A 17760-nucleotide genomic window follows, 5' to 3' on the forward strand; every position below is an offset into this window, starting at 1 on the left:
GACGTTGGCCCGGTCCAGGCACTGGGACAAGAGAGCGATGTGCGCGGTCCAGCTGGGGATCCGAATCCAAAACATCCGATCCCATTGCATCCTTCAATAGCTTGGCGAAGAAGTCGGTAGGGCGAGAGCCCGCCTCTATCCCCTCTGCCAGACCAACAACGCGAAGGTTATTACGTCTGGATCGGCCCTCCAGGTCCACCACTTTCACAGAAAGCCTCTGCACAGTATCCTGCAATGACGTGCATAGCTTCTCTAACTCGTCGATCCTGCCAGCGTTGAATTCAGAAGCTTTCTCAAGGTCCACAATACTCTGGCCATACGAAGCGACCGTTCGAATGAAGCTCTCGATTTTGGTGTCCAGCTCAGCAATAGTTGCCTTAAGATCCTCAGCTATAGCAACACGTAGCTCCCCCAAAGCCCGGGTAAGTTCTGTAAGTGTCTCGTTGTTGCATGTGCCTCCCGCCATGTCTGTCTCGTTGTTTAGTGGGGAGTAGGCCTCCGCTGTGAATTTATTGTCCTTTGGTCGCTTATTACTCGGCATTTTCATATAAAAAGTTACAATCTTGTATTAGAAAGAAACGTTTGTTGTAAAAAGTGCCATAAAGTAGGTTAAATTAGATTATTTCGCAAAAAAGTTGCAGGAGCCTCTCATGCACAGCCGTTCACTCCAACATGCTAGCTCCGCCCCCAATCTGAGTTCTGGATAAACTTTGTGATCATTCCCAAAATTAAGATGAGGGACTATGGTAGTCTGCTTGAAACATGTTGGTATTACAGAGTCAGACAGGGAGAGGTTGAAAATGTCAGTGAAGACACTTGCCAGTTGGTCAGCGCATGCTCGGAGTACATGTCCTGGTAATCCATCTGGCCCAGCAGCCTTGTGAATGTTGACCTGTTTAAAGGTCTTACTCACATCAGCTGTGGAGAGCAGCGTGATCACACAGTCATCCAGACCAGCTGATGCGCTCATGCATGTTTCAGTGTTACTTGCTTCAAAGCAAGCATAGAAGTTATTTAGCTTGTGTAGTAGGCTAGTGTCACTGGGCAACTCTCGGTTGTGCTTCCCTTCGTAGTCTGTAATAGTTCGCACGCCCTTCCACATCGACAAGCGTCGGAGCTGCTGTAGTACGATTCGATCTTAGTCCTGTATTGATGCTTTGCCTGTTTGATGGTTCGTCAGAGGGCATAGTTATGGTCAGATTTGTACCTGTCTGTGTGTGGAGTAAAGGGGGTCTAGAAATGTTTCCCCCTCTGGTTGCACATTTAACATGCTGATAGAAATTCAGTTTAACTGAGTTAATAGTCATCGGCCACCAGGAGCACCACCTCTGTGTGAGCGTTTTCCTGTTTGCTTATGGCATCAGGCAAGTAAGTTAAGAACAAATTCTTATTTTCAATGATGGCCTAGGAACAGTGGGTTAACTGCCTTGTTCAGGGGCAGAATGACAGATTATGACCTTGTCAGCCTTGGGATTCGAACCTGCAACCTTCTGGTTACTAGTCCAATGTTCTAACCACTAGGCTATCTGCTGCTCTGTGGTGGTATGTAGACAGCTACGAAAAGTACAGATGAAAACTCTCTAGGTATTTAGTGTGGTCTACAGCTTATCATGAGATACTCTACCTCAGGTGAGCAAAACTTTGAGACTTCCTTAGATATCGTGCACCAGCTGTTGTTTACATAAATGCATAGGCCCCCGCCCCATATCTTACCAGAGGCTCCTGTTCTGTCTTGCCGATAGAGTGTATAACCCACCAGCTGTTTGTTCTTAATGTCGTCGTTAAGCCACAATTCGCTAAAACATAAGATATTACAGTTTTTAATGTCCCGTTTGTAAGATATACGTGCTTTCAGTTCGTCCCATTTATTTTTCAGCGATTTAACGTTAGCTAGCAGAATGGAAGGCAGGGGCAGATTAGCCACTCGTTGCCTGATCCTTGCAAGGCACCCAAATCTTTTGCCTCTAAATCTCAGTTTCTTTCTCCAGCGAATCACAGGGATCGGGGACTGGTCGGGTGTTTGCAATATGTCCCTCGTGTCTGACTCACTGAAGAACAACTCCTTGTCCAATTTGAGGTGAATAATCTCAGTTCTGATGCCCAGAAGCTCTTTTCGGTCATAAGAGACGGTAGCAGCAACATGATGTACAAAACAAGTTACGAACAACGCGAAAAAACAAACACAATAGCATGATTGGTTGAGAGTCGATAAGAAGGCAGCCCTACCCTCCGGCGCCAACATAAAGGAACAAGAGTAGCGTCTGAACGTAACACAGAAACAATACTGCCTGATGGGTGATAACAAAGGAGTGCTAGATAAAGGGGGAGTAATCAGGGAAGTGATGAAGTCCAGGTGTGTCTAATGATCAGGCGAAGGTGTGCGTAATGAAGGTTGCCAGGTGAGTGTAACTATGGATCCCAGGGCTGGTGGTTAGTAGACCAGCGAGGTCGAGCGCCGGAGGGGAGGAGTGGGAGTAGACGTGACAGGAGGGGTGGTAGGGTTAGAAGAAAATAATAAAGGACATTTTATTTAAAAATAATAATAATAATTGCAGCACTGTTTCTGTGTCCATTTCACTCTCCTGTGAGTCAATGCTTCAGTGACGTTACCGATTGTCTAAAATGACAGTATGCATCTTGAAGCTGCTGTCACAGTTAACATACCTGTAGTCATATTCCAACTGTGTTGTAATGTTTGTGAGGTAAAATTCTCCAGGTAACAGTGTGTCTGATTGCGTAACAGAGGGAAATAAATAATTCACCTCTACACTATCCTGTAGCGATTAAAAAGTGAGAAGAGATCCTGTTGACATTGTTTCTGGATTGTGCTATTCCTCAGTAGACACCATGGAATAATATATTATGCACCATGTTGTATTTTATCTTTAGTCGCCCACGTTCAATCCAAAGCCTAGGTTTGCAAAACCATATTTTGTTGGAGAAAAGTAATCTCTCATATAAGAGGGATGGGAGGGATGGGATGGTTACCTCAGAGGAACAAGGGATAATTATGAAACACAGAATGAGGGCTATTTGTAATACAGATGACGGAAAATCAGACCTATAGTATGCAATGTGCGTTGTACTGTATATGACATACATTCTGCACATGACTCCAATGCAACACAATGCACACGTCAGTATACATCCATATGTAGTTCTGTCCTTGAGATGTTTGTGTCTATTCATGTTCTGTATTATGTCATGTTTCATGTTTTGTGTGGACCCCAGGAAGAATAGCTGCTATTTTTGCAACAGTTAATGGGGATCCTAATAAAATACCAAATACCATATACAACATCCATGTACTGTAGTATTATCCATGATACAGATACATGTAGTTCATACAAATCAACAGCTTTGCTACCGCTAATGCCATGCTACAATATTCCCCACTGGATATATTAAAAGCTGATAAACATGTTATCATTACTATAATACAATTCATTCGGTGGTGTAAAAAAAGAGCAGTCTTATTAAGCAGAGCTCCTTAGGGGGTTGAAATGAATTGATACTTGTGAAAACAAACCGGAGCCTCCTCTCCCAGAAGAGGAACTGAAAAGAGAGGTCAAAGTAGTGGGAGAACAAGCACGTCAATTAGGGAAGACAAGCAGGCGTGAAGCTCTGCAACTCAGAGTGTGTCTTCACAGAGACCCAGGAGACTACATTGCCTTTAACAATGCGCAAAGGAGCTAATAAGGCAATAACATGTGGGCCTTGTGAGCTGTGTCTGCAATCTGTTGACAAGAGGTCAGAGTAACTGTCGCCATCTTTACGACAGAATATATTTTACGTGCAAATCACTACCTCACAAAGCCAATACACAACTCTGATGTGGAAGCTCTACTATTGATAAGGATTGTAAACCTCTTTCCATCCCTTGATTTGGTTTAATGTATCCCAGAAAAACTTTTTATTACTTTTATGCTCAGTCCCATTATATTTCAGAAATAAGAAGTCACTGCACTTTTTATTCACCCCAACACAGAATATGCATTAAACCTCAAAATAACTGAAACAATAGAATAACAGTGCTATGAAAATATCTTTATTCTTTATTCATGGATACATGTAAATATAACAGAATAGTTATCCCAGTGGGCGATGTGTGGCTCTGTGACATGTGATTTAGCTGTGTAGGGTGTAGTATCTTGGAGAGACCATGTGGGCGCTTGATTAAATTGGGGACAGCAAAGCTAATGGAGATGCTGTCTAAATCACATTGGCAGGGCTGGGCTAGGACCTGGCTACAGAAATACACTGAAAATACTCTAGATCGGTATACCTAACTCACAGACTAGTGCAGCACATATAGGCCTATGATACTGAAACATATGTACCTATATGTGCCTTTATTAAAGTCATTATTGATCTGAAACCAATTCTCATGTTATTGGTGACATCAGTATGAAATATGAACAAAGGATGTCTTCATAAGGTCAATGGAGAATACAACTAGAACGTTTGGTATAGACTACGTTCTCTGTATCGTTGGTACTCATTTGTTGTGTTTAGGGAGTAAGATTTTTTATTTATTTTACCTTTATTTATTAATAAACAATATCAACATGGTCCTGGATGTGGTTGTGGTATGTAAAATAGCCTTTTGCTTTTGTCCTGGAAAGATCAGTGTATAAACACTATATACCATTTCTTACATGTGGATACATGCATGATGTTTGTTCTGTAACCATTAGGTCAAATTCAATTAAAGAATATTTGGTATATAATGTGGAACGCTGCATTGTGATCAAGGCTATGTTGATGATCTGAGCATATACAGCATGATACGTTGGAAATAAAGGAAATGTTAATTAAGTGCCATGTACCATAATAAATTGCTCATGTTGGTAATGTTAGGTGTCATGTACCATAATAAAATGCTCATGTTGGCAATGTTAAGTGTCATGTACCATAATAAACTGATTGTGTTGGTCATGTTAATGTCATGTACCATAATAAATTGCTCATGTTGGTAATGTTAAGTGGCATGTACCATAAGAAACTGCTCATGTTGGTCATGTTAAGTGTCATGTGCCATAAGAAACTGCTCATGTTGGTAATGTTAAGTGCCATGTACCATAATAAATTGATTGTGTTGGTAACATTAAGTGTCACGTACCATAAGAAAATGCTCATGTTGGTAATGTTAAGTGGCATGTACCATAATAAATTGCTCGTGATGGTAATGTTAAGTGTCATGTACCATACACAACTGCTCATGTTGGTACTGTTAAGTGTCATGTACCATAATACATTGCTCGTGTTGGTAATGTTAAGTGTCATGTACCATAATCATTTGCTCGTGTTGGTAATGTTAAGTGTCATGTACCATAAGAAACTGCTCATGTTGGCAATGTTAAGTGTCATGTATCATAAGAAACTGCTTATGTTGGTAATGTTAAGTGCCATGTACCATAATAAACTGCTCATGCCGGTAATGTTAAGTGCCATGTACCATAATAAATTGCTTGTGTTGGTAACATTAAGTGTCAGGTACCATAAGAAAATGCTCATGTTGGTAATGTTAAGTGGCATGTACCATAATAAATTGCTCGTGATGGTAATGTTAAGTGTCATGTACCATAGGACATTGCTCGTGCTGGTAATGTTAAGTGTCATGTACCATACACAACTGCTCATGTTGGTACTGTTAAGTGTCATGTACCATAATACATTGCTCGTGTTGGTAATGTTAAGTGTAATGTACCATAATCATTTGCTCGTGTTGGTAATGTTAAGTGTCATGTACCATAAGAAACTGCTCATGTTGGCAATGTTAAGTGTCATGTACCATAATCATTTGCTCGTGTTGGTAATGTTAAGTGTCATGTATCATAAGAAACTGCTTATGTTGGTAATGTTAAGTTCCATGTACCATAATAAACTGCTCATGCCGGTAATGTTAAGTGCCATGTACCATAATAAATTGCTCGTGTTGGTAATGTTAAGTGTCATGTACCATAAGAAACTGCTCATGTTGGTAATGTTAAGTGTCATGTACCATAATACACTGCTCATGTTGGCCATGTTAAGTGTCATGTACCATAATAAACTGCTACCGTTGGTAATGTTAAGTGTCATGTACCATAATAAACTGCTCATGTTGGTAATGTTAAGTGTCATGTACCATAATACATTGCTAGTGTTGGTAATGTTAAGTGTCATGTACCATACGAAACTGCTCATGTTGGTAATGTTAAGTGTCATGTACCATAAGAAACTGCTCATGTTGAAAATGTTAAATGTAGTGTACCGTCAGCTCTGTCTGCTCTTTACGATTCAAATCCCTTAGTCGATTTATCTGTGCTACAAACGAATAAGTCACCACCATCGACAGACAAACATGGCAAGCTCTACGACATCCACAAGCTGAACTCTGTCGCAGACGCCCTCATATCGAAGAGGTCTTCTCACAAAACTGACTGTCCAGACCGAACAGTCAGAGCTACAAACTAACACGAAGGTGTTGGTTGTTCTGCTCTAAGACACACACAAGCTTTAGTCTGAAGGTAACCCAATACCAGGGTGTAAAAATGGCAAAGTGTGCCACTAATAACATGACCAGATTCCCAGATATAGGACAGTCACTTCAAAACCTTATTCCTTATTATTTATTTTTTGACTGTCTGTTTTGTCATATACAAATGTGGCATTCAATGTATTTCTATGGGCTATAGCAGTAAAGACCAAATTCTATGTTTCACCAAATTCTTTTTTAAAAATATATATATATTTTTATACCTAGAGACTCCTAAAATTCAAAATCAAATGGCTAAATGATCCATTTTATGACCATCTTAAAACAATTCCATATGTTAGCTTAGTAGATATTGGGATCTAAGGGCTTAGATAGATCATTGCAGAATAAAACAAGTACACCGACCCATATGTATCTAAAATACATTTTAATCTTGCTTAGATTCACAATTGTTACAATATTTAGATTCTTCTATCTGTTTCCTTTCACTCTTTAAACATACTGTACAATTAATGAAACGTGAAGAAGTGGTCAACATCAAGGCACAAGACACAGCCATGGTCAGGGAAGCTTGTGGGGGCGGAGCTTGATGTAGTCTCCGCCCCCCTGCAGTGTGCTGCTGACACAGGAGAGAGGAGGGGTGGGGAGTCAGGGTCAAACTGTACATGTGCTCTAAGCCAAAACGGGACAGAACCAACTGGCTTGTACAGGGTAATGATCTGGTGAAAATTGACATAACAGAAGTTAGTTCTTTAATTTTTTTTGCAATCTCCTCATGGTTATAGAGCAAAAATGAATATCGGTAACACAGAGTATGCAAGAGGTATGCAGGAAATCAGTTCTGTAGTTTGAAGGTTGTTTTTTTAAAACAGTGAAGCGTTGTCATTCCCAGATGTCTGTAGTTGGTTCAGGACAGGATGTATTGTTGTCTCACTAAAGGGCTCATACTCTGCAGGGAGAGAAAATGGAAGGAAATTACTGTTTATCCTCCTTTCTACTGAACTCTAACTCCCAACTTGTATTCATCCATAAGACATAGACCAAATTTGAAGGCCAGCAAAGTTACAAAGAGACTGTCTGAAGAGTACTGAAGTAGAATAGATGTGGAAAGACAGAGGCTGGGGAAAGAGCATTAGAGATACAGTAGAGACAGACAGAGGTTGACAGTTAGAGGCACAGCAGTGGGAAGAGAGAGGAGTGTAGAATGTTGTTATACCAAATCCCTGAGGCCTGTTGACACGTTCACATAGGTGCTGTCATGGGGCTGTCTCTCCTTCGTCGTCCGAACGCCTTGGCGCCCACGTTGGTGGGGACGAAGTTACTGTTGCCCATTCCTCCTGATCTGTTCAGGAAGTCAGCCAGGCGGTGGGTGACACATGTGGCAGTATTGCACGCACGCTTCTGTGCTGTAACGCTGCTTTTAGGAAGAGAAAGGACTGGTCATACAAACCTCTCCTAAATTCAGGATTTATTACAAAGATACAAAATGTATGAATTACAATAAAAAGTACAAAGGTAATACATTACTGTTTGCTGGAGAAAATGTATAATATATATCATGAAATTGAAAATAAAGACATTCAGAGATCTAAACAGTTAGTTATTCAACTTACCTCAAATGTATTGTGAATTTACGTTTACATAGCAAATAAACTGTGGCTTATATTGTTCAAACTGTTGTGAACTATTAAAGATGTTAAAAGGCTTTGTTTCACTTGAATAATTAAGAAGGAAAATATGTTCTGGCATAAAAAAATATGTTTATTAAACAAGAACCCAAGTCACGGTTGAAAGAAGCATTGATTAAGATTTTTGTTTTGATTAAAACGTTTAAATATTGTGAATGATCTGTATAGTAAAGGGATATCATACACCTTAAGATAGGGAAGTGAATCTAAATCATTATTCACTTTCTAAATCTAAAGGATTGGACTCTGCTTTGTACTTATATATTTTATTCTCTGTCAAAAAAGGGGATTTTAACAAAAGAAAAAGAGAGCAGGGACATTGCGGGACATCAAGGTTTCTCTGCAGTCGGTCAAGCAAGATTCACATGCATCAGCAATCATCAGGCTAGGCTGGAACAGAGGGGTCAGGTTAACTAGGGCTGATGGAGGGGAGGACCGCTCAGATTCCATCATATGAGTCTCCATAGCTTGCATAGCGGTTGCTCTCAGGCAAGCTGCGTTTCTTGCCAGGCGTGCCACTTCCCGTGTTGGTGCGGGGGTACGTCTGCAATTTGTGCAGCTCTTGTGACAGTTTGCCCAGCACACAGGTGCTGAGGTTGGAGCAACGCTTGGACATGGGTCTATCCAGGCTGTTAGAGAGAGAGACAAACATGCAGAAACAGGCTCATAGTAACCATGGCATGCAGATGCATCCTGCTGTTATCCACATGCTACAGTAATAACACTGTATTCCAACATCATGCATTTCAAAGTCAGTTTTTACTTGCATTTATATAAAAATAACAGTTTAAAGCCATGCTATCAAGTCCAACACAGGCAATTGAAAATAGTCTATAGCTATAATGACCTCAGTTACTTAGGCTCATGCGGCAATCCTGCTTATAGCGTCATAGTTAAATTATAACAAACAGCACAACTGCTGTCATGCGTCCCATTTCTCTTGCACTAATTCCCATGCTTTCTTCCATTCTTTAGGGTTATTTATCATTTAGCATTCCGCAACAGGCTTTCTCATAAACAATGCTTAAATAATGAATACATTAAAATGAAGTGTTCCAAAAACCCATGCATAGATAAACACAGAGAATATATGCTTTAACTCTAGATCTCCCTGTTGATGGTTGGGCGATGTCCATACCTCTGTGTCTTTAATAAATACCCATAGCTCTGACTGCTACAGGAGGCAGCAAAGGACTGGCCACATATTAGACATTTGGGCTTATATGTTTTCCTGAATAATAGGAACATGCGTCATCCATATAGTATACACCAAGTAAACCTAGAGAAAATGAAAATGAATGTTATTAAAAACAAGTTGTGGAGATGAGGAGAACTGTACCTACCTATTTCCTTCATTGGCTTGTTGCTCCAGTTCCTCTGAAGTCATTTGAACAAACTCCTTGACGATGGCGTTGAGTAGCCTTCGGGCTTCATAGTCAGTTAGCGTGACTTGGTCTGTCATGGACTCTAAACCAGTTCTGAAAACACATAGGCAATTAGGTTGATCACTTGATGAACTGCACCAGCACTGGGTTAAAAATAGTATGATGTAGGTTATGTGAGTTTGCTCCAGCTAAAAGCCATTGACTCCTGCTTTAAGGGATACGAGCCAAACTCAAAACAATCTGCTAAAAGTGTTCCTTTTAAAAAGCTGACAGGTAGCCAACTTAGAGCTTTATGACTAAATCAATATTGTAGTAAGAACGGTGACCAGGGTCTCTCTATCCGGAATATTGAACACCCATGTATTCTACAACCATTTGGAAATATTCTACATGCAATAGCAATCATCTTAGCCTATTGCTGTGGCATTAAGTTGGATTGTTTCCAAATGGATAGAAGTGGTTAGGAGGTTATACAGAGAATGGCTTCATGAGTCACCGGATTGATTAGATTACGATATCGTAATCCAATTGGATCATTTTACTGAAAAGAGGGCATTTAATGTAACGTAATGTATGGATTTCTGTAATCACATCATGTTATCTGAAAACAAAATAATCTAAATTAGCATACATAAGATTTATGTGGCTGCCAAGATACCTCTTTAGAAAATTATCAATGAAATAACAGATGGCGTTTCCTTTTGGGATTTGCTACAAATGAACATCTCTGTAGTCTATACATACATTTCAGTGACTGACTGGACATTACAGTGTATATAACGTGCTCTGATCCTCACCTGGCTGGAGCTGCATGTGAGCTGTACATCTGACAAATGACCAGGAAATAGGTCATGAGGAGGGCAGAGAGCTTCATCATAACCATGGTCCCTGTGGTAAAACACATTACATCCACAACCCCAGAAACTTTCCTTTAAAAACATTCACATTTCTCTCAAAGCAGAATGAAATAAGCCTTTCATCAAAACAAACATGTTTGATTGTCCCTACACATGATGTATCGCATGTAAGCTCCATCCATCTCAGTTCAGTTTCTCACTGTTCTACTGGGAGTGAAGAAGCTCCCCATCTCACTCTCCCTGTCCCAAAGCATTCTCTTCCCTTCTGCGATGAGACAGTCCTACCAAAGTCCCTAGTTCCCTGCTATCAGAGTGAGCCATCTAGTCTCAGTGCTCCCCTCTAACTGAAGAGAAGAGCTGGGCTTGGAGACGCAGTACCAGACATTGAGGAGGAAGGCATTAGTGATACTATCTAGATTAGGAGTTAGAGCCCCAGCCAGCCAGACAGTGGCTCCCACAGGAGCCCATGCATTAGTGGAATGAGCTGTAGTCTAAACCCAGCTGTAGTTTAAACTCACAATCACCTCATCTACCCTTGAAAAGCCATCTGAACTGCATTTCTCAGCAGCATCTCACAGAGGGTCAAAGGCCTAGGCAAAGTTTACGCCATCTCATTCTGTCCCCTCTATCATCACTGGAATACTCTGCAGATTTAACAGAATATCTAATAGCCACAGAAATGACATCCCATCCATGCTAACCCAATGCATCATGTACACAGAAAAGTGGTTGAAATTCTCTGCTTACCGTGATTGGTTGTTTTCGTGGACGAAGATGGAATGAGTTGAGGTACTTCAAGCTTTAGACCAACTTGTGAATCTGTTGCACCCTGCTACAATGTCCTGTCTTATATATCTACCACTTGGGTTTCTGTACTGACTAAGAAGTTGTTTAATTATCTAATTTTAGCCAATCAGAGCATTCAGCCCCATCCACTAGCCAATCAGTACCGTCCAGCGGTTACGAGAAACCAGTAAAGACGATAGAACACAAATGACGTCATCGTTCTGTCACAAAATGCTCCATTCACAAAAATCTGCCAGTCATTTGCACCATTTGATATCATAATTTCCATTGAGGAGAGGGCCAAATCAGACTGGCAGATACTGAAATCATCCCAAAATAGTTCTAAATATTTTAAAGGTCCCAACAATGTTCCATTGCTTTATGTTTTTGAGGAATCAAGAGAATAAGACATCCCTTGTTGGACTTGCTGGCAGAGCCACCTACTGTACAAACAGACACATTGCAGCTCTCCAACTCTTGAGACACATTTGTTGTGTTTGTTTCAATGTCAAATAATGAGACTGGGAACACTACTACACCGTGCTTTGTTTTCCCAACTCCGGTCCTCCAGTTACCAAACAGCACACATTTTTGTTGTAGCCCCGGACAAAAACACCTGATTCAACTTTAGTTGACAAGTAGAATCAGGTGTGCTTGTCCTGGGCCACAACAAAAATATATACTGTTGGGGGTACTCGAGGACTGGAGATGGGAAACGCTGTACTACAGAATTATCAGGCAACGATCATGTGTTGTTATATTAATTTAAAATATACATGTTTGGGTTATTTGATAACAACTGTTATAATATTTTAATTGATGATATTGAAACATAATTGTTGAGTTGGTCAGGCTGCTTAATTTTGATGACCAGAATTAGAAGATTATCAGAATATACAGCATTCTTAGGGCTTTTCTACATCCAAAAATGGATGACACGTGTAACATTTTAGACATTATAAATTCAAAGATGTAGGCAGTTTAAACTAGCTCTGTGAAATGCTTGGACATTAGTCTTGTGGTATTTTTTGGAACAATGACATAGTTAATACTTCATATTCCATAATCAATTCCCATCCCCTTCTCCATACATTACACTACTGACTCCTCATTGAACTGCTCTTTTCAGGGAATCGATGGTGTGGCTGACAAGAGTCGGCCCAATTTCTCAGACCCAATTACAGAGCTGTTGGTCTCTGGGCATCATCTTGTTCCCCTTACTTTACATTATTGGGTAAGGTATCGTAAAGCATCCTGCCCAAGAGTCTTCTTTTGCGTCACGGAGGAACCCCATTAGTGTGGATGAGGCTTTTAGTGCTATTGAACAGAGTGCCGGGCCTATGACGGAGCCACTAAATCAGGGAAATTGGACAGAGCCAGGGTCCACCCCCCTCGGTGCTCCCGGAGACAGCGGAAACTGTGTAGGCGTACAGGCTTGCCTGACTATAATTAATTGCCACTCCAGAATAAAGGCCTAACTATATGTGAACAGATGCAGCATGACCACATATCTATGGATCATCTCAGTCCCTACCTCAACTTTCTGTTCCCCGTTTCTAACTTTCAATTCAATACAGTAACCTTTCCGATCTATTTTGGTCAGAGTATCTCACGGTGCATCAACCTGGTGTAAGTTATATCAGGAGACAGATAATCATTGTCTTATCTGAACAGAGAGGGAGGGAACACTGACATGTGACATGATGCACTGTACTGTAAATAAGCTTAGCTGTATCTATTTAAAGGGTGTTGAGATGACAGAAACACATTCATTATGCCTCCCAAATCAATACCACACTATACAATGTCAATGCCAAAATAGGAAAGATAATTTCAATGTCAAATAATGAGACTGTATCATATGTGTCTGAATGCAAACATTTATGACACTCAATGCATACTGTAGGGCAGGCTAAGCATCTACAAAAAGTAGGGAATTGACAATATTTGATTACATGGAATAAAGACTGGAGACTGACACAAGCTTCCGCCACTTGATGCTCTCCATGGAAGGTTTGACCACCTGGAGACTGTGGTGACACAGGGATTAGAGACTTAAACATGTACACTTGACCTGGCTGTCCTGTCAGGGCTTCGCTAGGGAATTGGATGGATGTTATCTAGAATCCACTTTGAAATGCAACTTACCTCATCTCTGGCGGAAGCAACAAAGTTTGCACTGTGCATCCTTGCTGGGACATTAAGGAAATGAGATGTAATCACAGAGCCTAGGTTACCCATCAATCAGAGCTCTTCTGTTCTGTGTGATCACACTGCAGGATACTGCCACCTCTCTGACCTGGCCTGGCCATGGCAGCTCTCTCTGCATGGGGCTGGGCAGGCTCTCTTCTCCTGTGGCATAATGAGGAGAACCCAGTTAAATGCCGGTGCTAAAATTATACTTGTGAGAACCAAACAGCAAATTTTTATATTTGTATTAATAATATTTAGATTTATGAAATTACATTATTGTTTGTGTCATTGTGAGTCATGGGTGCATAGTCCTATGGGAGTAGCTGACTAGAGCTGGGTTGTGCACAATAGAAGACAATAGAAGTCAATAGAAGAATAGAAGAACAGAAGAATATAATATAACAGACGACAATAGAAGACAATGGAACATAACATAATAAAATAGAATACAATAGAAGACAACATAATATAACAGAAGACATTATACAACGGGTGGGCCTAATCCTGAATGCTGATTGGTTAAAACCGTATTACAGCCAGTGTCTATTTCACAATTTACCACCCGCTAAATCTATAATGTTAACTATTTACTTGGTTCCATCTGACTGCACAATCCACTGTCTTATCAGCCCAGCCAAGCAATTTATAAACTTGATCTCCACTATAAAAAGCATCTAGACATTTTCTCATATTTCTTTTAGACTAACATTTAGTTTTCAACAGCGGAGAGTTGTATAAATCTTGCTGTCTGTCTCTCCAACATTTGCAATATTGTTTCAATATTCAAATTTGTTTATTACTATTGCACAGCAAATGCAGCTACTGTGCTGTTATTCGACTGGTAGTGTCTTTAGCGACGAAACCGATAGAACAAAAGCCGGCTTGGGGAGCAACCCTAGATTTGTGTAGGGACTATATCTTGTGGAAGCATGAACTTGTATGAAAATATAAGCCAGTGTTTGGAGGATATATTGGCACTGGTGTTCGGCAAACAGTGCCAATATATCGACCAAACACCGGCTTCAAGGGCCAATATATCCTCGCTAGGGATAATCACACTTATAAACCTATGACATTCAAATCATTATTATTATTTATTTATTCATACTATTTCATCCTTCCCCGAGATATAGTCCCGACACAAATCTAGGGTTGCTACCCAAGCCGGCTGGTTGTTCGGTCTATTGATTCGGTTGCCTGAGACCTTACGCAAGCGTTCAGTGTTTTTGTTCAGTATCTATGGACGTGACCCAGTAGTTTGTTCCATTGCCATTCTGGCTGGCAACGTTCTTATCCCTTGCTTGCTAGCTAGACAACTACGGCTAACTTACAGTCACGTCAAAAATAATAACAACAGTAGCTGCATTTGCATTTGTTTAAGCTCTTTTCTAGTGAAATTTATTTGGATACATCCATAACACTGAGCTAATGAGGCGTGATTTCGCTTGACATGTTAGCCAACAACACAGCTAACACAATCACTTCAAACACTGAAGCTGTAAAGACCGCAAATTAGCTGCACTTTGTTTAGTTTCACCTATTTTCAATGAACATGTATTTGTATATATCCATAAAAATGATGCCAGCTGATTCCTGACCGACCCCAACACGTTCATTACTATGGGACAGCTGGAGATTGAATTTGAATATTTAAACAATGTTGCAAGACAGTAAGGTTTATAGAAATCTATGCTGTTGAAAACTAAATGATGGTCTAAAAGAAATGTGAGATAATGTCTAGATGCTTTTTATAGTGAAGATCAAGTTTATAACTTGCCTGGCTGGGCTGAAGAGACAGCGGATTGTACAGTCAGATGTAACAGAGTAAATAGGCATTTGAATGTCATAGGTTTATTGGTAACTTATGGAATAGACACTGGCTGGAATGCGCTTTTAACCAATCAGTATTCAGGATTAGACCCACCATTGTATAAGTGTGATTATAAACTGGTTGGTTCGAGCCTGAATGCTGATTGGCTGAAAGCTGTGGTATATCAGACCGTATACCATTGGTATGACAAAACTTTTATTTATACTGCTCTAATTACACTGGTAACCAGTTTTTAATATCAATAAGGCACCTCAGGGTTTTGTGATAAACGGCCAATATATCACGGCTAAGGGCTGTGTCCTAGCACTCTGCGTTTCGTTGTGCGTAAGAACAGCCCTTAGCAGTAGTATATTGGCCATATACCACACCCTCTCTGGCCTTATTGCTTAATTATAAATTGGGTGGTTCGAGCCCTGAATGCTGATTAGCTGACAGCTGTGGTATATCAGACTGTATACCAGGGGATGACAAAACCTTTATTTTTTACTGCTAATTACGTTGGTAACCCGTTTATAATAGCAATAAGGCACCTCGGGGGTTTGTGGTATATCAAATCAAATCAAATGTTATTTGTCACATACAAGTGTTTAGCAGATGTTATTGCGGGTGTAGCGAAATGCTTGTAGTGTGGTACATGGCCAATATAACACGGCTAAGGGCTGTATCCAGGCCCCCTGCGCTGCGTCGCACTTAAGAACAGTCCTTAGCTGTGGTATATTGGCCACATACCACACCTCCTCGTGCCTCATTGCTTAAATAGATAACAATGACAAGTCATCTGGAGAAAACGATCTCAGAATGAGTTTCTGTTTTACACCTAAGTAGCTGCAGTAAATGACCAAATTTAAGGTTGCTGATGTATATAATGGTCGATGAGGTTATATTTAAACATCTGTTAAAAAGATGCTTGAACAAAACTTGTCAACATACTTGACGTTGTGCCTACAGTATTCAAGTAGTAAGGCTGATTTCCAGTAAACACAAGGTCTGTTGGTCTGCCCTTCCCAACACAGTCACAAGTGGACATTTCCATTCAACAGTGAGAACAACTTAATTCAATGATGTCTTTGATTGATGTGTAAAATGCTTCCTGGACAGTTTGTTGTATCTGAGGGGCTGGCAGGAAGTAGAAAAGCAGTTCCTTGAATGTCCTCATTAAGTAGCGATAACAAATCCAAATCATTGGGCGAGGTCTGGGGAGACCAGTTTGTTACATTTGGAGAAAAAAATAAGCATCTCTGCCAGCTGCCTCAGCAAGAAGGAATGTCTGGCTGGGTAAACAGATATCACTGGTACTAATGAGGAGCAAGTCACCACACACTGAGTGGACAGGCAGTCGATACAGAGGACCTCCAGAATCAACAGGCACACTATTATTTGATCCAGATTTGGGCCCATATTCATAAAGCTGGCATGCGACAAGGTTCATTATAGTGCATCGAGCCACTCAGGAGGTTAATGTAGGAAGAAATGTGCCATATAGCACGCGCATTGCTATTGTAATAATTTGTGATTGTTTTACATGATATGACAGAGACATTCTACACATTTGCTTGCAAGTTGCAAGTTGTTTGCTTTAATGACTGACACTAAAGTGGGACACTTGGGGAAAGACAATCATCTTTATATTGTAATACTCTTAATGTACAACCCAATGTACAACATACGGGTGCTGGTTTAGCCTACCAAAAGAAATACAGCCCAGACAGAATGGCACAATTGTAAAGAAAGTGATTGATCTATTCTTGTATCCTACTGATTGTAGGGTGTTCCAACAACACAGTATAGGGAAAAGTGTATATCCTAATACAACAACACTGTATATGACGAAGTATATATCTTAATGCAACAACACAGTATAGGGTGAAGTTTATATCCTAATGCAACAGCACAGTATAGGGTGAACTACAGTATATATCTTAATGCAACAACACAGTATATGGAGACGTTTATATCCTAATGCAACAGCACAGTATAGGGTGAACTACAGTATATATCCTAATGCAGACAAGGACATGTTTTACCCCATGACCTAGGTCTTTTAAAATTGTGTTATAGGTTAGGCCTATGTGTTATAACTGTTATAACTGTGTTATATCACATGAATTTGAAATAAATATTGTATTTTATTATTATACAGCATTAGGCTATGAGTTATAGAAATAGCTCTCTTGAATCAATCAAACATGAACCTTGCTTTGGCTGCACAATGCAATTTGTCTAGATATAAGACACTCACATAGAAAGTATGATATGACAATGGGATCAGCCAATTTGAACTCAGGGGTAGACGTAACACAGTAAATAAAAAATCTGTATTCCAAGACACACAAATTAGTATGATATGTTAGGTTTGGTATGGTATCTATTAATTTGTGACTGTCCATCATCCATTTCATATGATATGTTACGAATTACAATTCGTATGATATGTTACGAATTGCAATGCATGCGATATGTTACGAATTTGCAACACATATGACATGTTATGAATTCCATCCAACTTGTTGTGGATAACTTTAGCTAGGTGGCTAATGCC

General features: G+C 40.1%; 1 protein-coding gene across 3 annotated transcripts; it reads right to left on the reverse strand.

Annotated features, from left to right (window-relative positions):
• Window positions 1–6919: 6919 nt before the first annotated feature.
• On the reverse strand, window positions 6920–11251 carry LOC115116663 (calcitonin-1). Of its 3 annotated transcripts, XM_065012587.1 has the most exons (5): window positions 11159–11251; window positions 10352–10442; window positions 9513–9647; window positions 7698–7895; window positions 6920–7430 (listed from the first exon to the last, which is right to left on the reverse strand). In XM_065012587.1, the coding sequence occupies exons 2-4, from the start codon at window positions 10435–10437 to the stop codon at window positions 7724–7726; spliced, it is 393 nt and encodes a 130-aa protein (XP_064868659.1). In that variant the 5' UTR covers window positions 10438–10442; window positions 11159–11251; the 3' UTR covers window positions 6920–7430; window positions 7698–7723. The 3 variants fall into 3 exon arrangements, with proteins under 3 accessions (XP_064868659.1, XP_029501012.1, XP_064868658.1); XM_029645152.1 differs by lacking the exons at window positions 6920–7430; window positions 7698–7895 and adding an exon at window positions 8222–8798; XM_065012586.1 differs by lacking the exons at window positions 6920–7430; window positions 7698–7895; window positions 11159–11251 and adding an exon at window positions 8222–8798 and having other exon boundaries at window positions 10352–10691.
• Between the last annotated feature and the right edge of the window lie 6509 nt (window positions 11252–17760).

The sequence above is a fragment of the Oncorhynchus nerka genome, linkage group LG28 (genome assembly GCF_034236695.1).
Source record: "Oncorhynchus nerka isolate Pitt River linkage group LG28, Oner_Uvic_2.0, whole genome shotgun sequence".
NCBI lineage: Eukaryota > Metazoa > Chordata > Actinopteri > Salmoniformes > Salmonidae > Oncorhynchus > Oncorhynchus nerka.